General features: G+C 39.2%; 1 protein-coding gene across 1 annotated transcript in view; it reads right to left on the reverse strand.

Annotated features, from left to right (window-relative positions):
• The window catches only part of LOC124615810 (cyclin-dependent kinases regulatory subunit), a 37,930-nt gene extending 19,542 nt beyond the window's left edge, over window positions 1-18,388 (reverse strand). The window contains exon 1 of the mRNA XM_047143950.1: window positions 18,211-18,388. Within this exon, the coding sequence (XP_046999906.1) occupies window positions 18,211-18,269 (59 nt within the window). The 5' untranslated portion in view covers window positions 18,270-18,388. The remainder of the gene's footprint in view (window positions 1-18,210) is intronic.
• Between the last annotated feature and the right edge of the window lie 3,353 nt (window positions 18,389-21,741).

Raw genomic sequence — 21,741 nt, forward strand, 5'->3', positions numbered from 1 at the left:
GCCACAGGGGAGTGTTATGGGACCATTGCTTTTCACAATATATATAAATAACCTAGTGTCTGAAGTTCCATGCAGCTTTCCGCAGATGATGCTGTAGTATACAGAGAAGTTGCAGCATTAGAAAATTGTAGCGAAAAGCAGGAAGATCTGAAGCGGATAGGTACTTGGTGCAGGGAGTGGCAACTGACCCTTAACACAGACAAATGTAATGTATTGCGAACACATAGAAAGAAGGATCCTCTATTGTATGATTATATGATAGCGGAACAAACACTGGTAGCAGTTACTTCTGTAAAATATCTGCGAGTATGCGTACAGAACGATTTGAAGTGGAATGATCATATAAAATTAATTGTTGGTAAGGCGGGTACCAGGTTGAGATTCATTGGGAGAGTCCTTAGAAAATGTAGGACATCAACAAAGCAGGTGGCTTACAAAACACTCGTTCGACCTATACTTGAGTATTGCTCATCAGTGTGGGATCCGTACCAGATCAGGTTGACAGAGGAGGTAGAGAAGATCCAAAGAAGAGCGGCGCGTTTCGTCACAGGGTTATTTGGTAGCCATGATAGCGTTATGGAGATGTTTAGCAAACTCAAGTGGCAGACTCTGCAAGAGAGGCGCTCTGCATCGCGGTGTAGCTTGCTCGCCAGGTTTCGAGAGGGTGCGTTTCTGGATGAGGTATCGAATATATTGCTTCCCCCTACTTATACCTCCCGAGGAGATCACGAACGTAAAATTAGAGAGATTTGAGCGCACACGGAGGCTTTCCGGCAGTCTTTCTTCCCGCGAACCATACGCGACTGGAACAGGAAAGGGAGGTAATGACAGTGGCACGTAAAGTGCCCTCCGCCACACACCGTTGGGTGGCTTACGGAGTATAAATGTAGATGTAGATGTAGACATACAATCTTATCCTCTCATCTGGGCCACTGATTTGCTCCATCCTGTATTTTGGCCTGGTACACACAACAGACAAAATGCACACCTGAACACTCCAAATCTGCATGTAATTCTTCATTCGTCTGTAAAATGATGTCACAGTGGAAGACCATACTCTGCACCATTCTGGGACTTACGGGGGGCGGGGAATAGTTATAGTTACACAAATGTCACCCAGTTGTCACAGGTAAGCAGCACCTGCTATCAGCAGGGGATGCTGTTCGCATAAGATCTGAACTACTTTCCCAAACATATCCTCATGGTGCTCAATAAAGAAGAATACCTCTGGCCAAAAAGGAATTCTCATCAGTCCTAGAGCAAGTAAGCACACTAAGTACTTTGAGGAGTATTTCTGGCCTTGTTTCTTAATGATACATTCCTCCCATGGTGTAGCCAGGGGGGAAACATTGTAATGTCATATTTCTCTGCACTGCAGTAATCCTTCCCTTCAGAAAATACTGCTGGGGCCCTGCAGTCACCAGGGGCAGAAAGTTTGAGCTGCTTTATTCACGGAGTCCTCCACCTTGATGCTACCCACCCCAAACAGGCGATCTCCCTATACGTGCCACCCAGCTACAGCAATAGCTATCTGGCTGGGTAACCACTGCCCGTACTCTTTTACATATGTGTTGTGTTTCCAGCACATGCACCAATAGTGCAAACCCCATTGTGGTCTGAATTTACCATCAAGTTGTTACCTGGTCCCCAATGGGATGGCTACTGTGTTCGGTTTTGGGCCTATTACTTTTGCCAGAAAGGAAGGGTGCAAATAGGGGCACAAAAAAATGGAATGTGCACCGTGTTGGGCTACCTTCCCTGCACGATTTGCAGTTCGCAAAATTTGGAAGAGAAATGGTAGGCCAGACCCATCAATAAAGACCATGCTGTGAAGCATGAGAAGTTGTATTAAGTGCCAGGAGAGGGAAGAAGAAGATGAATAAGAAAAGAGGCCAAAATCATAACCAAATGCAAGCATAGTTCGCACCAATGGAAATGCAGAGGGGGGGAAAAGGAATAGTAGAAGGATGGTCTTGCAGCACAGAAAGGGGAGAAGCGCTGCAATGGCTGGGGCCCCATGGTGGCCAAGCGTGTACATGCAAAAGAGATGTGCCCCCTTGAGGGGGTGAAAATTGTCAGTCCTAGAAATTTTTACTCGTTTACTGTGATTAGTATCGTACAGTAGTACATTCTCTGAAAAGTAAAACTACCGTTTTTCAGTTAACAAGTTTCACAATGTTCTTTTTTTAACTTTTGTGCCTAATTTCTTTAGTGTAATAGTTTTGCTGTCTCAAAAATTTACCGAAGCTTTTTATCCTGAAAAGGAGAAGATACAACATTAGTTATGCAGTCTCTCTCTTGGGCCAATGTAATGAAATAAAAACAGAATAAAAACAACTCATTACACCACATCTCAATTAGTTAAATCGGCTGTTATTCTGGACTGTCTTTACATACAACCTTCCAACAATATTACAGTCTTTGCAACAATGTGGAAGCTTCCAGAAAATTGCAGAATTTAACAAATTTCTAGAACATGAAACATCTCAAGAACTGTGTGTTTGGCCTAGAAAATAAATATGATTATATGTGGATTGACATTTTACATTATCAATAGATGAGGACAGCACTTAATATTTGTTGCCAAATTGTACCCGTAGGGTTTTGTTAAAGTCTGGCTCTTATGGAAGAGGTTTGGAACTTCATAGGACTGGAACACAGGAGAGTGAAGTGTGCTTATTATTTGTACACTCCAAGGAGTAATATACTGTGTAATACAAGAGAAGAACATACTTCCCTCAGGTATGGAATATAAGGACTCATTTCAAGCCTGTTCGAAAGTATTTTCTAGTAATGACACTTTAAATCAACTCATATTTGCATATAAAATTAGCACCCATTCAGTAGACTGAACATTCCCTATGAGACGAAGCAAGCTGTGATCTTTTTACTTCCTCTTGTTTTGCCATCTGCCTCCTTAAAACTCATTTTTGCATTTTAACTAATTACCATTAACATAAGTAAGTATAATCTGCATTTTAATAAAAGAGAAAGGCTGGCCTTCAGTTTTAAAGGATATAGCACCAAGTCTAATTTTGTGTTTAGTGCTATGCATGCAATTGATTTTCCAATTTATTTCGACTATTCCTAGTTAATATATTTTGTTATAGCATGAAAAGTATTGTTTCCGTAACTATATCTGTTAATTTCATCATTTAAACAAACAATTAGGCTTAACCATCATGGTAGAAGAAACTTAAAAACCCATTTTTTCTATGTACACAGCTAAATTTATGTGTTATGTTTTAATTGTAATTTCTGTAAATTAATCATCAAACAATGTATAGTTTCAGTACCTATTATTATAATGATATATAAAGGCACGGTTTTGAGCTCTAGTCAGTCAGTCCACAGCAGATTTTCAGACGAGAAACCTGTGCTGGTTAGGTCAACAACAATGCCTCAACTTAACCATGAAATAAGTGTTACACCAATAGGTCGTGTGTTAAAACAATGACAGTTTCTGTTCAATATGTAGGGTATTATTCTGTAAGAGCTGTGAGCTGTGTGCTTTGGTTTTTACTGCTCTTAGATGTATAACAGTAAACTATCGTAGCAGTCTGCTGATGTTCGCCTGCAACCTATTAATGTGGCTTATCAAAATATTCCAATAGTTTACTGGCCATATTAACTCTGTAATATTGCGGGATGGTGAACAGGGAAAAGTAGAGACTGAAGTGAAACTCAACCGTGCAACTGTCTACTACAGCATTTAAAGTAGTAAGTGTTGAACTTCCATCCCCCTATTTTTTCAGTCAGTATAGCAACGCAGTACCTCAACACCAAGGACAATCAACGAAGAAATAAAGGAGGCAAACATCACACATGGGTGAAGTGCTAGTATATAGTGTCCAGTTGGAACAATATTTCAGCGAGCAGTGGGACTATAGCAATACGTCTTATCATTGAAAGAGATCTGCTGGCACAATAAACCACCAGTACACCCCCATTGCACTGATCAGCTACAACGTCGTGAGAAAATAAAGAATCAACCACTAAGTAAAAAGTGTCCCACATAAAACTGTTACACCTCATGTACCGGTTAAACATCTCTAATTGATTTGCTTTGAAAGTGGCTTGGATGCCAATGGCCACCACTTCAAGCATCTCATATAAACAGACAACTGAAGGATTTTTTTTGGTCCTATTATCTATTCTTTTTTAATCAGTTCATTGTTTGGACATGAGGTGTACCGGTTTTATGGGGAACATACTATAATATCTTAAACACACAGCTCCTGTGAATATCCATATTTTCTTTGTAGTCTCTGTTCAGGAACGCAGACCCAAAACTTCATATGCTGTTTGAGGGAATTTCAATAGATTATTAGTTAGACTTCAGTGCAAAATAGAAATTTGTCTGCTACAATTCAATATGTATGTCAGTGTTGTTATGCTATTACTCAGGAATGAATATACAATTTCAACTAAAGCTGTCAAATTGCCAACTGTTCACTCTGCTAGTAACTGCTGAAACTCTGAGAAATGTCGCCTTCAGCTAAGGTAGCTTTTTTTTATTTTTATTTTTTTATTTTTTTTTATTAATTACAATAGTGTGTGAAATGTTTATGTCAAGCAAGCTCTTCATTGGAACTACAAGCCACAAGCCATCTTTTCAACGATACTACCATTTGTACCCCCCCCCCTTGAACCACGGACCTTGGCGTTGGTGGGGAGACTTGTGTGGCTCAGTGATACAGATAGCCGTACTGTAGGTGCAACCACAACGGGCGGGTATCTGTTGACAGGCCAGACAAACGTGTTGTTCCTGAAGAGTGGCAGCAGCCATTTCAGCATTTCAGTAGCTGCAAGGGCAACAGTCTGGATGATTGATCATCAGGCCTTGTAACACTAACCAAAACAGCCTTGCTGTGCTGGTACTGTGAATGGCTGAAAGCAAGGGGGAAACTACAGCCGTAATTTTTCCCGAGGGCATGCAGCTTTACTGTATGGTTAAATGATGATGGCGTCCTCTTGGGTAAAATATTCCAGAGGTAAAATAGTCCCCATTCCAATCTCCGGGCAGGGACTACTCAAGAGGACGTCATTATCAGGAGAAAGAAAACTGGCGTTCTACGGATTGGAGCATGGAATGTCAGATCCCTTAATCGGGCAAGTAGGTTAGAAAATTTAAAAAGGGAAATGGATAGGTTAAAGTTAGATATAGTGGGAATTAGTGAAGTTCGGTGGCAGGAGGAACAAGACTTTCGGGCAGGTGAATACAGGGTTATAAATACAAAATCAAATAGGGGTAATGCAGGAGTAGGTTAATAATGAATAAAAACAAAATTGGAGTGCGGGCAAGCTACTACTACAAACAGCATAGCTAACGCATTATTGTGGCCAATACAGAAACGAAGCCCATGCCTACTACAGTAGTACAAGTTTATATGCCAACTAGCTCTGCAGATGATGAAGAAATTGATGAAATATATGACGAGATAAAAGAGTGAAGGGAGATGAATATTTAATAGTCACGGGTGACTGGAATTCGAGAGTAGGAGAAGGGAGAGAAGGAAACATAGTAGGTGAATATGGATTGGGGGGAAGAAATGAAAGAGGAAGCCACCTGGTAGAATTTTGCACAGAACATAACTTAATCATAGCTAACACTTGGTTCAAGAATCATAAAAGAAGGTTGTATACATGGAAGAAACCTGGAGATACTGACAGGTTTCAGATAGATTATATAATGGTAAGACAGAGATTTGGAAACCAGGTTTTAAATTGTAAGACATTTCCAGGGGCAGATGTGGACTCTGACCACAATCTATTGGTTATGACCTGTAGATTAAAACTGAAAAAACTGCAAAAAGGTGGGAATTTAAGGAGATGAGACCTGGATAAACTGACTAAACAAGAGGTTGTAGAGAGTTTCAGGGAGAGCGTAAGGGAGCAATTGACAGGAATGGGGTAAAGAAATACAGTAGAAGAAGAATGGGTAGCTCTGAGGGATGAAGTAGTGAAGGCAGCAGATGATCAAGTAGCTAAAAAGACAAGGGCTAATAGAAATCCTTGGGTAACAGAAGAAATATTGAATTTAATTAATGAAAGGAGAAAATATAAAAATTCAGTAAATGAATCAGGCAAAAAGGAATACAAATGTCTCAAAAATGAGATCGACAGGAAGTGCAAAATGGCTAAGCAGGGATGGCTAGAGGGCAAATGTAAGGATGTAGAGGCTTATCTCACTAGGGGTAAGATAGATACCACCTACAGGAAAATTGAAGAGACCTTTGGAGAAAAGAGAACCACTTGTATTGATATCAAGAGCTCAGATGGAAACCCAGTTCTAAGCAAAGAAGGGAAAGCAGAAAGGTGGAAGGAGTATATAGAGGGTCTATACAAGGGTGATGTACTTGAGGACAATATTATGGAAATGGAAGAGGATGTAGATGAAGATGAATTGGGAGATACGATACTGCGTGAAGAGTTTGACAGAGCACTCAAATACCTGAGGCAAAACAAGGCTCCAGGAGTAGACAACATTCCATTAGAACTACTGACGGCCTTGGGAGAGCCAGTCACGACAAAACTCTACCATCTGGTGAGCAATATGTATGAGACAGGCGAAATACCCTCAAACTTCAAGAAGAATATAATAATTCCAATCCCAAAGAAAGCAGGTATTGACAGATGTGAAAATTACCGAACTATCTGTTTAATAAGTCGCAGCTGCAAAATACTAACGCAAATTCTCTACAGACAAATGGAAAAACTGGTAGAAGCCGACCTCGGGGAAGATCAGTTTGGATTCCGTAGAAATGTTGGAACACACGAGACAATACTGACCTTACGACTTATCTTAGAAGAAAGATTAAAGAAATGCAAACGTACGTTTCTAGCATTTGTAGGCTTAGAGAAAGCTTTTGACAATGTTAACTGGAATACTCTCAAATTCTAAAAGGTGGCAGGGGTAAAATACAGGGAGCGAAAGGTTATTTACAATTTGTACAGAAACCAGATGACAGTTATAAGAGTCGAGGGGTATGAAAGGGAAGCAGTGGTTGGGAAGGGAGTGAGACAGGGTTGTAGCCTATCCCCGATGCTATTCATTCTGTGTATTGAGCAAGCAGTAAAGGAAACAAAAGAAAAATTTGGAGTAGGTATTAAAATCCACGGAGAAGAAATGAAAACTTTGAGGTTCGCCGATGACATTGTAATTCTGCCACAGACAGCAAAGGACTTAGAATAGCAGTTGAACGGAATGGACACTGTCTTGAAAGGAGGATGTAAGATGAACATCAACAAAAGCAAAACAAGGATAATGGAATGTAGTTGAATTAAGTCAGGTGATGCTGTGGGAATTAGATTAGAAAATGAGACACTTAAAGTAGTAAAGGAATTTTGCTATTTGGGGAGCAAAATAACTGATGATTGTCGAAGTAGGGAAGATATAAAATGTAGGCTGGCAATGGCAAGGAAAGCGTCTGAAGAAGAGAAATTTTTTAACATCGAGTATAGATTAAAGTGTCAGGAAGTCGTTTCTGACAGTATTTATATGAAGTGTAGCCATGTATGGAAGTGAAACATGGACGATAAATAGTTTGGGCAAGAAGAGAACAAAAGCTTTAGAAATATGGTGCTACAGAAGAATGCTGAACATTAGATGGGTAGATCACATAACTAATGAGGAGGTACTGAATAGAACTGGGGAGAAGAGGAGTTTGTGGCACAACTTGACAAAAAGAGGGGACCGGTTGGTAGGACATGTTCTGAGGCATCAAGGGATCACAAATTTAGCATTGGAGGGCAGCGTGGAGGGTAAAACTCGTAGAGGGAGACCAAGAGATGAATACACTAAGCAGATTCAGAAGGATGTAGGTTGCAGTAAGTACTGGAAGATGAAGAAGCTTGCACAGGATAGAGTAGCATGGAGAGCTACAGCAAACCAATCTCAGGACTGAAGACGACGACGACCACCATTTCTACAATTTCAAATGACACTGAAGGCCAATTTTCAGCAAGATCCAGTGGATTAAATTAGAATTCGAGAATCCCCAAAGACTGCCAGTTCTGTTCACATGGAAATATGTATGTTAATTGAACCAGGATGATATATGGTGGATATAAGGCCTGAAACATACAAAAATGAAAATAACTACAAAAATGACAGAATAAGAATTGAAGCATAGTTAATGTCAGTTCACTCGAAATTGCTACCCTCTTAAAACAGCACACTGTCCAACATGGACCAAAGTAGATGATGTAAAACTGGAATGAGACAGACATGTGCCCCTCGACCACTGACGAAAGTCATGGCAGTGAAGTGGAGAGCTTGTGACAGACGGTTGTCTGTGATTTACGCAGTAACGTGGGTCAACGTGGAGACGTGACAGAAAGAAGCCATCATATTTGGACATACCTTCATCACAACTTGAATGAAGCTGGGCCATTCCACACCAATTGGTCTAATTTTGGAAAGTTCCCACATGACCATCAGTTTTCTGCTGAAATTGTGTGAATATTCACACATGTTCCCAATGAACATTGTGAAACTTCATCAATAATTAATTCAATACTCAAAGATGTAGTCATCTGTTTGACCCCCTAGCGCACCTATCAATACTGCAACTGAGTTTTCAGCAACTTTGAGACATAATATCTCAAGTAATATTTTCTCGAAAGCAACGTAACTCGATTACTGTGTACAACATTTTGTGCTCACTAAAGCTGAATAATAAAGACTTCCCGAGTGATTTGTATATGAATAATTTGAAGCAAAGTCTGCCAAAAACTGGCTCAGGAGAAAGCCAAAAATGGCTATTTTTTGGTCCATTTGTACAAACAGTCTTCTGCCAACTTTTTAAATTGTTTTCTTTAGAAAGATGAAACTGTAAACCACCTAAAGAACTAGATCTGGTTTTGCAACGCAAGCATATAAGGCCCTAAAAAAGAACAAGGTACAGATGCATTGAGATGTGCCCATATGTCACTAGCACTAAAAATTAAATCTGACATCTTACATTCTACAATTGTGAAAAACTGTAAGTAAATAGTTTTTTCCAGCTTTCAGCTCTACAATACTTTTTATAAAAAAGTAAATGGAATAAGGAATCGAACAAAAAATGGTTTATCTTTTTTGTGGTTCTAATAATTTGAAGTAATCTTATTTGAAAAGTAATTTTTTGGGTTCTAGCTTACCAAAATTTCTTCCCAAGCAATACCATCAGTGACATCATCTGACCAGCAGTACGGTTTTCCTCATGACCTACAGTAAATAAATGAAACCTACAAAAAATTGAATAAGTTTAAGATCCTAAAAGAGACTTCTTTAAGCTCTGGCCTCTGATACTTATAAAAACATATGTGCTTGGGATGCTGTGTAAGAAACCTTTGTCAGGTTTTGGGAACCTGTAATAAACTCTCACATGGCTGCTGTTGCACTATCGGGTGTGGCCCCACGGCGATGGGGATGCTGGTTTTCTCACTTCAAATGGAACCAGCTGTGGCTAAGCCACTACAAACCATACCAAAACATTTATACATTTTTTCCAGGTCTACAATGTACCTCAAAATAGAATTACAGTAGCATATCAACAGAGCATTACATAATAAAAAGATATACTAATTATTCTCTATAACATGAATCCATTCCATAAAATGACAGGAAGACTGTTGTGAACTTTACTAAAATTTTCGCAATGTGACAGTGGTGTAAAACCTGCAGGCTATTTTTATGATGTGGGCTGCAGCTGTTATGCAACCATTTTACTACCACGATATCCACTGCCTTGGTAATGTACAATTACGTTGTGAAGTTTATAACCAGTTTGATTCTGTAGTTACAGCAGAAAAACAGACTGAAATAGGTCATGAGTAGTCATGACAAAAGATACCTTTTTCCTCAAGTTTTTGGAGTTACTCATCCTGTATCTCATTTTCTGGTCATCAAGGCTTTTGATGTCTCCTTCCCCAGAGAATACTACACAATCGTAGAACATAAAAGATGTCAGATTTAATCAAAGTACTAACAGAATACAGGTCTAATACACCTCCACCTTTTGTTTTTAGGGTCTTATAAGCTCGTGTTGAAAAACTAAACATTTTTTTGGGGATTTAGAACAGGTCTTTCAAATGAAAACGATTAAAAAGAGTTTGCAAAAGACTTGTAAAACTGGGCCAAAATATCAATTTTTTTTATTTTATTTTAAGTCTTCAACTTTGCCCTTAACTTGTAAACTATTGAATAGCAGTAGGAGAATGAACTTTTATACTTTACGACCTAATACTGGTAAGTTCTTACATTCAAAGTTTTAGGTGTGTCCTGTAATTACTTGTGGACAAGTAAAAAAAAACTTCACTATTTTTTTCATGTTTTTTTTTTTGGCCAACTTTGCTTTAAATTAGCATACACAAATCACTCAGAAAATCTTTTTTTCGTTATTTCACATAAGAGTGCAAAAACTGTATGACACAATTTAGTTTTGTCTCTTTCAAGAGAATATTACCACAAGTAAACTCACAGGTGCACTGTCAATAGCTGCACTATAGGGTCAAACAAAAGATTGATCTCCAGAAGCAGTGAATTAATGATTCGTTGTTTCACAATGTTCATTGGAAACGTGTGACTGTTCACACAAAATTTCACCAAAACCCATGATGTTCATGCCGGAACCTCTACGCCATTTGGCATGGAATTACCCCATTGCTAGATTTGTTTACGTATCACTGTCGACTGTCCAATTGTGTACAGAAAATAGTGTACCACTTGGAAATATGCAACAAGGTGTTAGGAACAGTGGCTGCACATATATGCTAACCAAAAGGGTGACCACACGAGTGTCGCACCTTGTTCTGAATAACCAGTTTCAAACTAGACAAGAATTGTGGCTGGCAATGAACACTTGTCCATCTAAACCATTTCCCCGAGTAAATGTTGAGAAAGGAATTGCATGCAATGGAATCTGATTACTTGCAACAGGCCACTGCTCACTGCAGCACAAAGCTGCATGCCGGCCAAACACAGAAACTGGTGAGTAGGTGACTGGGATTGTAGTGTGGTTCCATGGGCCACAGTTTTACCTCTCTATAAATGATACAAGGCATCAAGTGCACTGAAGGCCCAATGAGATTGTTAATCTGGTGTGTCGAGGGTTTAGTTTGGACCAGAGATGGTTCTGTGACATGTAGAGGGTGCTATTCATACCATAACTTGCACCCACTCATTCCATTTACTGGGAACAAGAAACAGGATATATATTTAAACATTCTTGGTGATGATGTACTGGCCCTTCTTTCACACTTGATGGCGAGTATGATGTGGTCACTTCTGTGACGACAGCCATGTTCAGGGTTGCATTAATACACTCCTAGTTTGCCAAACACACTGGCACCCTACCCGCATCTCAACTGGCCTACTAAATCATCCTATCTTATTCTCATAGAAAATATCTAGGACTATTTGGATCAGCAGATTAAACTCTGCAATCCACATCGCCACTTTCTGGTAGCTCTACAAGATCTGATAACTGGGTATGTCAAACCTGAATGAACTTGCAGACTATCTTCCTTGTTTGACAGTAGCCTTTATAAAGGCTAGAGGTGGTGTGATACAGTATTTGCATGCTATCTCCTAGGAGGTATAATTTTTTTGTCCCATGTGCTTCTACATAAAAAATTATGTTTGATTAATATACTATGAATCTGAATTATTGGGTGAAACAAGTTATCTGTATTTACGTATTTTTACCTGTGTCAACAACTGTTGACTGAAGTGCTCCATATGTTTTAACAGAAATTGTCAGAAAGCATACCGAGCAGCACTGTCATTTATCAGGTTTCATGGAGTTAGCTAGCCTAATAGAATCTACACCCCATAAACTCTACTATAGCCTTATCCACAACAGGCAGTTGGAACTTCCAATAAATGTTAGAAATTGTTGATAAATTCCTGAACATGAATCCAAAAACAAAAACTTTGACCATAAAGAGGGGTGATATAGTAGATATTACAAAAAAGACTTGTGAAAAAGTTGGATATTTTGAAGCAATTTTATGTCTTAGATTTAAGTGTAATATCATATCAGAAACTACTATTATTTTAAAATCTGTGTTATGATGAAAAAAGATCTTTCCATCTGAAGTAGCCTATTAGATACAGACCACAAAAACCACACCCTATTCTTTAAAGAATCAGGCTTGCACATAAAATATGCTTCAAATCTCTCTTTCTACAGATGAGAAAATGTGTTAAATATCTGATATAGTCTGAGTAATTTGTTCTCCATTATAAGCGAAATTAGTTTTTCCATGCATCTCAATGTTTATGACATCTCTCCTGAAACACATACAATAATATAATTTGAACATACATTTCGTAGTGTATATATATGGAGACTATCTGCAGAATGCATTGCCAATAGAATTATTAGTAAGGAACTAAAATTAAAATGTCATGCCTGATGATGAAGTTTCACTGCACGAGCAGCAAAAATTTAAGCTATCAACTTTTTTCCCTTTTAAGTGACTTCAATTCACAATGAAGGTTTTGTTTGCAACAATAAACAAGGCAACATCACACTTAGAAATTGCAAAACAATTAGTTAACATCAAATATAAATTTCTTTCTGAAGATATTTATTTGGAGTCTAGCCTTGCAGGGACGTGAAACGTGGACAATAAGTATAGACAAGAAGAGAATACAAGCTTTTGAAATACGGTGCTACATATGAAAGTTGAAGATTAGATGGGTTCATTGCATAACCAATAAGGAGACTGGTAACTGAATTGGGGAGAAAAGTTTACAGTACAACTTGACTTTGTGAACAGATTGGTTGACAGTGCACATTCTGAGGCATGAAGGAACCATCAGTTTTGTATCAGTTGGAAGTTTAGTGGGTAAAAATTTTAGGAGACCAAGGAATGGATAGAGCAAGTAGGTTCCCATGAACGTAAGTTTCACTAATTTGGAGACGAAGGGGCTTGCACAGGATAGTATTGTGCGGAGAAGTGCATCAAACCAATCTTCAGACTCAAGATCAGAAAAACAATATTTTCCCCATATATGAGAACTTTTCCAGAAACCAAGCTACTCTTTTATTTTGAAAGCAACATGGTTTTCATGAACACTGACCATGTCAATCTCAGTGTGCTATGTTCAATCAGAGGAAGGGAACAGACTGTTACACTCAGGTTGACACTGCATTGCTTGACTTACAAAAAAGCCTTCTATATAGATTTGCATTGTTGCCTAGCTAATAGAAGATTTTGTCTGAAATTTAGAAACTTCACTAATAGGAGGCCATCGCAAAACTGTACGGGGTTAAGGTAAACCACAATTTCCATTTACTTTTTGTTACTGATCTAGTGAATCTAATAAAACATGTCCCAAACGAGTGTCTGCATAGTTTCCCAGAACACCCAGAGAAGCAAAGATGTAATTTCGTGAATTTTTAATTTATTAACAATTTCGCCCGATTTGTTTTTTAAATTCCAGACAACTTCACAAAGTTTTCAACAGAAGATATAGAAAATTTAATTTTGGAAAAAATGATGGTAGTAACATTTACTGAAACTGTATGAATGTGCAAGATAATCTGCTTTTATTAATACCATAGCACACGTGAATTCATAGTAAACCAGAAAAAACAAAGCTCAGTGTTAAGGATGTTGTACAGTGTGCATACAATTTCACAATAAATGTTCAAAACAGTCTCCATCGATTTCAATGCATTTGGCCGCAAGTATATGAACAGATTTTGTTGCTCATTTCAGTTTCACAGGGTTGTTCTTAATTTCGTCTATTGCATTCATAATACAAGCAAGTAATGCCTCACGTGTATCAACTGTCCTCATAAATCATGTCTTTCATCCATCCCCATACACAAAACTCCATTGGTGTTAAATCAGGCAAGCTGTGTGGCCACAGACGTGTAGCACCATGGCCAATCCGTTCCTGGGGAAAATGTTCATTTAAATGTGTAGTAACAGCTTTGCCATCATGATGACATTATATTTGCAATCATGTAGCAAGTGCAACACCTTCGAGCATGCAGGGCATTTCTTCGTGAAATGAATTGTTAAGTATGTCTCGCAAGTTAGTCTCCTGAGAAAATGAATGGTCCAATAAAGTGTGTGTTGATTATACCACACCACACATTTATGCTAAATCACTGCTGGAAATTGAATTGCACTGTTGTATGTGGGTTTGCTTCAGACCATATGTGCTTGTTATGTAAATTGTTTATACCATCTCCTGTAAACTGTGCCTCATCATCAGTAAATAAAATGTATTTGTGCAACTGCCGATTAGTATTTAACCAGTTGCACAGCTCCAAGCAAAGGGCAGGATCTCCTGCAAGTAAATGATGCACTTTTTGTTTACGGTAAGGATACAGATTATTGTACTTCTGTGTATGGCTTACCATAGGTTGTGAAATGGCTTACTGTTGATGGATACATCATGTACTGGTACCCGGGCTACCTCGAACAGCATCCATAATATCTTTATCTTGTCGTCATGTATTGTGTGCTCTTACCGACTATGAATAACATACATGATATTCGTATACTGCAGCCGTAGCATTAACATCACATTTCCATAAATAAACACCATATTGGCGTATTCCTCTGTCAATTTGAAAGGCATCCCTATTTCGTAAGTCTGCACACACACACACACACACACACACACACACACACACACACACACACACACACACACACCTGGCCTGCAGGAAGATCGGTGAGACTAGATCCAGTGGGCAGGCCTGCACTTTAGTTGGAACTGAAGGGCTTCAGATCAGCAGGCCCAATCGATTACAGATACCCACAGAAATGGCCTGTGGTTTTGGCCCTTTATGGAAATCCACTTGTGTGGCCAGCTATTCACAAGCCGCAGACATGTTGACGAAAAGAGATCATTCTGATCAATCCATTCCACACATAACTTGTTCAAATACTCTGAGAATATAACAATGAGCATAGGTAGCAACTCACTGTAAAGATAACTGCCGAGTAGCAGACATTCTACTCCTCCCGAACAGGCCATGAAGGCCCAACAGTACCGACCAGCTGCTGTGTCATCCTCAGCCCATAGGCATCACTGGATGCAGATATGGAGGGGCATGTGGTCAACACAACGCTCTCCCGGCCATATGTCAGTTTACGAGACTAGAGCCGCTAATTCTCAATCAAGTAGCTCCTCAGTTTGCCTCAAAAGGGCTGAGTACACCCGGCTTGCCAACAGTGCTCGGTAGACCGGATGGTCAGCCATCCAAGTACTAGCACAGCCCGACAGCACTTTGGTGATCTGACGAGAACTAGTGTTACCACTGCGGCAAGCAGGCATGCAGAAAAGGCAATCACACTCCCACAACTAAATTTTCAGCTATAGCGTTTGTCATAAAACAAGAACACACACAGATTGACACAATACTCAGACACAACTCATGCAACTGTGTCTCTGGCCACTGTGTCTATAATCTGAGACTCGCATCCAAACAAACTACAGTTCATGCCTCCCTGCCTCTCGTCAGCAGCTGCTAGGCTAGTGGCAAGAAGTGGTAGCAGCACTGAACGCAAGCTGAAGAGAATGGTTGAAGCAGTAGTAATGAGTGAGTAGGGAAGCAGCGCACGTACTCAGTTATACCAAGCCACCAGCAATGCATGTGATCTCAGTAAACGAACCATTTCAGCTACTGAAACAAAAACAAGATTTTCCACTTTTTTCAAATTTCCCTGATTTCCAGAACCTGTGGCAACCTTCTTGTTGTTGTTGTTTTGGGAAGTAGACCAGACAGCGAGGTCATGGTCTCATCGGATTAGGAAAGGAAGGTAAGGAAGTCTGCTGTGCCTTTGCAAAGGAACCATCCCAGCATTTGCCTGGAGCGATTTAGGGAATCACGGAAAACCTAAATCAGGATGGCCGGACGTGGGATTGAACCGTCGTCCTCCCGAATGCGAGTCCAGTGTGCTAGCCACTGCGCCACCTCGCTCAGTCTGACAACCTTGAAAAGGGCATTTGGCCAGTGGGAAATAGAGGAGACAGATGGCAAGGGGGAGGAAGAAATGGACAAAGAGGAGGATGAAGAGAGAGAGAGCGTGGGAAGAACAAGATCGATTGGGGTCGGAGGACAAGATGGACTGACTGAAGCCGAGAGAGAGATCGATTTTTACTTTCTTTCCCAATTTCATGCAGACCTGCTTTTATTGGAGTTCAATGATCCACTGTACAACACTGGCATAATATAATCGCAGGTTAGAATATAGATAGAAATTGTGTCAAAATATCCTCCCATATCATTTGCACTGTTTTAAGTGTGTAATATTTTGTATGTTTCAAAAATTCTGCTTCCAAATAGAAGCACTGGTATGATACATATTTCATCAATAAATGAGCTGCGAAAATTGTTGAATTTCCCAATAGCTTAAAGAGATATCGGCAAGATGTGCATGTGTGGTCTCTAATCTTAATACTAATTAGTGGCTACTTTCTTTTCTGCAACAAATAGTTTTTGCCTAAGGAGTGAACCCAAAATTTCAGTTATAGGCCATCAGTGAATGCAAATATGTAAATTACATAATTTACAGATTTGTGTGTCACCAAATCTGGCTATTTTTAATAAAGCAAAAATTAACCAAACCTCAATGTTTTCATGGGGTCTACTACATGGCTCAAATTTTCATCAATTCTGTATACAGTTTATAATTTTTTTGCTGTTATCACAAAGAGAGAGAGTGTTGAGTGTTTCTAACACCACAAAACAGAGTGCTGCATTCCCCCCCCCCCCCCCCCCTCTATCTTTCCTTAATGTTTACAGCTGGCTCACTCATATCAACTCAGTTAATATTAACATTGTTGAATGAACTCTGAAATTAGTAATGAAAAGAGAGCCAAATGACTCATAATCATATAAGGTGAATAAGTTCCTGAATCACATGGCTAGGGACACATGATCCCAAGAAAGACCTTCGTGAAACAAGAACAATCTGAAATGAAAATTCATTTCATCAATTAAAGAATGCAACAGAGAACATATCACTAATAGCAGGACTAGATATACCACCAACAGCAGGGGAAAAATGTAGCAAACTAATAGTGATAGAGTAAACAATTAAACACCAGCTGCCACATGCATTAAACCATTTAAACAATTCGTCACAGTTGTGGACCCAATCTCAATGCTCACTAAATAAGACATGTTCTGAGAAAGACAATGAAGCAAATATAATACGTAAGATGTAACAAAACAAACAAGGTGTCCCAGCCCCAAACTTGGTGAATAAGAAGAAATGAAGTTCGTACAATACACAAAGTGCCTCACTTCTAACATCAATTTCGACTAATCAAGAGATATTTGCTGCACAGTAGGACCTTACTACAACACACTAGTAAACAGCAAATGCTGTAGAGAACTAATTAAGTAACACTGGCATGCTATTTAATAATCCTAAAACAAGAGTTGACTTAACTTCTCGCCGTACATAATACAAAACTAAGGGAAAAAAAAAAATCGAAGTTTCAGATTACATTTTATCCTGCTGTGCAAATAAAAGCCTGCCGTTGGCATATAGCTATGACTATTGTTGCTAGTCACTATTCAATACATCCATATGATTTACAAACTGCGTAGTTCTTAAGTGCGATTTGTAATAAAATGGAGTCTAACAATGTCTGCAACTAATTATTCGCGACAATGTCGTAGCTTGTAATATATTACTGGTACCTCATAAAATGATTATTATCATTATTATTATTAGGGGTGAGTACAACACACACTATGGCGATCTACCATACTGAGTATTAAGTAAATCTAATGCGTATTTCACTTATAAGCAGAATCTACAATAAATACAAGATTAATATCTACCGAAATCCGAGATTCAATGAGTGAAGTAACAGCACACCAAAACATCTCGACATGCTATCTGTAGCTGGATAAATGATATTCGTACGCAACGAATAACATCAAATTAATTGTATAAATGCTTCAGAACAACGGACACGATATCAAATATAAAGTTGTCTTTACCTGGAAAGATGCCTATTCTTTCTAAGCAACTTCAAAAATTAACCATTAGTTTCCCTTTGTTCGAAGACGGCTGATAAAAGATACAATAACACAGTATAGGCTCTATCTATCTATAGAATTTCTCTGACGTTAATTAATACTTTTAAAACTTTATAAACAACATTACGAAAACTTACACGACCGCGCTTTCCAACACTCTTGACGAGATATAATATACACATTTCACTTCACTCACCTATACTCGTATTCATCATCGTAATATTTTTCCGAGTAATAAATATGCTTGCTAGACATTTTAACAAAAATAAACGTCGAACTGCTCTCAAAAATTTGCACAATTCTTCACGACAGAATGACCAGCACGGCAGTACGTTTAAATCAACTTCAAACTTGGAACTCGTTCAGAAATACCACCATATCTTGGGGAAGTTTGAATACACCATTTGTTGCATCACTATCACTTCCTTCTAACGAGAATACTTGTTTTAAAAATAATAAAAATATTTTATGAACGTAACTACAATTCTTCACGCATTATAAATACGACAAAAATACAAAATTACTGAAATATGGGCGATTAAATTTGGGTTAATGTTGGTTGCAATGCTAAGCGCCAAAATCGTAACGAACACCAGGGTGCTTTCTATAACGAATGTTTATGTGTATCGATATGCACTGCGAAGAGAGGGTGATATGAAATTTGTAAATGACCGTCTTGGACGGTAAGCATGGGTAAAAATATCGCTATGTCAATAACTGCAGTTTTCTCCGTCTAAAATTCAGCTAAGATTGTTTGTACTGACTTGGTGCCGAGGAAGCTTTCTTATGTTGCGACACTTGAAGAAACCATCCGAAGAATTTCAATCAGCGAGCTAGCCTTAACAACATGACACGAAAGACTATTTAAAAGTACAGTTTGAAACTTTTTGTTTGTTTTAACTGCTACGCAAATATAATCGAGGACTGAAATCATCGCATCGAGTTTCTTAATTAAATATACAAGATAGTGCACCATAGCTGAAATGTGTTTAATGAAAGACACCATCAGCAGCTGATGGCGCTCTTAAATTTGTCTTCAGTTAACTGTCATTACTGTCTGCAAACTGCCATAAAATGCCAACGGTATTTTTGTATACTTACGTACGTGTTTTAAATTAATAGCCTTCTCAGATCTGTTTGGACAATGTATTTGTTCTTGGTAATCGTGCCGTAACTAGGCTAGTACCCAAAAAATCATTAATTCCCGCATCTGTAAATCCAATTAGGTCTTTCTGGGATGTGGAGCGGGTCAAGGTACACATAACAGGTAAAAACAGCCACTGCAGACCACTTGTGTAAAGAATATTGACGACAAATGATGACAAAACAAGTGTGTTGATAAAGGGCCCAAACATTGCTGGTGACAGGAGTATATTGATAAAGGAAGAGAATTTAACTTATTTATTTGTGACAGGTTTACAAATGGTACACAACCAACAGCTGCATGTTTAATGTTAGACACCTAATGGGTGAAGCTCTTGGATTGACATAGGATTACACAGACATGATTCACTGTGTGTGTGTGTGTGTGTGTGTGTGTGTGTGTGTGTGTGTGTGTGAGAGGATTACACAGACATGATTCACTGTGTGTGTGTGTGTGTGTGTGTGTGTGTGTGTGTGTGTTGTTTTTGTCATTGTGTCTTTGATGTATAAATTTAACAGTAGGGGCATAAAACTGCATCCCCGTCTTACATGTTTGTACTCGGGGACTCGGCATTTGTTTGCTGAGCATGGGCTTGGTGACTCTGGGGTTCTTGAGCAGAGGGACTAGTAAGCATCTCCAGTCCTATGTCACTGCAAGCTCTGGGCATGCTTCAGCGAGCACATGCAGTGTGGAAGTGGAACATTGTGTGTCACAGTGAACATGGATCTTGGCTTGACTGCCCAATTCATGAGGATGGTAAAAGCCTCTTAGCCACAAGGTGTGTTGCATGCTGATGAGATGTGTGGCTGTTGAGAGGGAACAGTCATTAGCAGGCAATCTTTGGGGAACCTGTCAGCTCAATTGTATAAGGCTTGTCTAGACACAATCCTTCAAAATTTTCCCTTCCTCCTCTCAGCAGGAATAGTGGACCACTGGAAAGTATTGACACTCATTCTAACAAGAGGGCTCAGTCAGTGATAAAAGAATACATCCTGTTTGTCAGAATGTGTTTATAATAGTTAAAAGAAAGAGGGCAGTTTTGATAAGGTTTCACCATATTACATACAGAAAAGTTTAGAGAGCATTGCTGGATTCTTAAAATCTGTTTAACTCTTGTGCAATGGGCTCCTGTTGGTCGAAACAAGAACCTCCAGAATGTCTCGGGGAGTTTGCAATTGCAACTAAACAGTACACCGCCTTGAACTACAGCAAAGGTGTTTTGACTTCCAGGGGTCCAGTTGCCTTTCTTCAAGAAGAACTGAAAGCTGAGTGGCTCTGGGAAAGCACTGTCGATTTGCAAAACATTATGAAAAGGGTGGATGGCGATCTTGTCAAATCAGACTCTTTTATCCGTACATTTCACAACACCAAACTTCCAGAGCATGTCAAGAGACGTTTCCTTCACAAGTGTACGGCCTTATTTCCTGAACCCAATGTGGTGTTTTAAATGCCAGCACTTCGGGCACACGCTCTTGGTTGTAAAGGAGAAGCAACTTGTTGCAAATGTGGTAAATATGCCTTCTACAGAGTTGGTTGTTGTTCTCCTCCAAAGTGTGTCAACTGTTCTGGGGATCACCCTGTCTGGAGTAGTGACTGCACTGTGTTCCCTAGAGACTGGAAGATCCAGGAGATAAAAACAACAAAGCACACCCCGTATGGTGAAGCCAAAAAGATATACAAGATCATACAGCAGCCCACATTCTCTGCTTCCTTTGCTTTCGTTCTCAGTCAGTGCAGAAAATCAATGCCGCTACACAAGTGGAGGTTGCTAGTGTCGGCACTAGTACCCATGTTTGTTAGTGCACTTGTGTTGCTGCAGTTACTTCGAAGCTTGTCCTACCCCTGCAGACTTTCAAATAGAAAAAGTGATGGGTGGCCCTCAACTATGTACCCTCTGACTCAGAGTCAAAATATTGAAAGTTTTGGCTGGTTTCATCGTCTAAGGGCTGGGATATGTAGTTGCCACAGTACAAGCCAAATACCGCTGAGTCTACAGTATACAATATGAATATACACATGAACCGAATGGTCAAAGGTTCCTATCACTCGGCAATTGCGAATTTTGAATATGACATAGAAATTTATAAATGGAAGATTGCAATTAAATAAAACCTGCAGGTACTATTTTTGATGACTTTAAATATCGAGTATGATAGCAGAAGTACCGTTAAAAAAGCTGTTTATTACTGCAAACACTTATTAGTGTCGATGGTCCAGCAATTAAATAAAATATAAGTTGAATAACAGGGAAAAAATGATTCCTACTTCATGCAATTAGTTATGAACAACAACATAGCTTGCACGCTATTCACTTCTAAACGCATACTACATCTTCACTGCAGAAGCCACGGAAATATCACAAGTGCACAAGCCGGCACTAAGAAATATTTCTATCTCCCGCGACCAAACACGAACTGCCCCACTCTCCAACGTAGTTCCTGCGACTGACCATCCTGCTACCCGTCCAGCATCCCTTGTCCTATCCAGCACTCTTACTCCACTTCCATCCAGTTTCCCCATTAACGAGTGCTGTGATTGGCTAGAGCGCTCCCACCATTTCTTCAAGCCGACGCACACTCACAA

The sequence above is a fragment of the Schistocerca americana genome, chromosome 5, assembly GCF_021461395.2.
Source record: "Schistocerca americana isolate TAMUIC-IGC-003095 chromosome 5, iqSchAmer2.1, whole genome shotgun sequence".
NCBI lineage: Eukaryota > Metazoa > Arthropoda > Insecta > Orthoptera > Acrididae > Schistocerca > Schistocerca americana.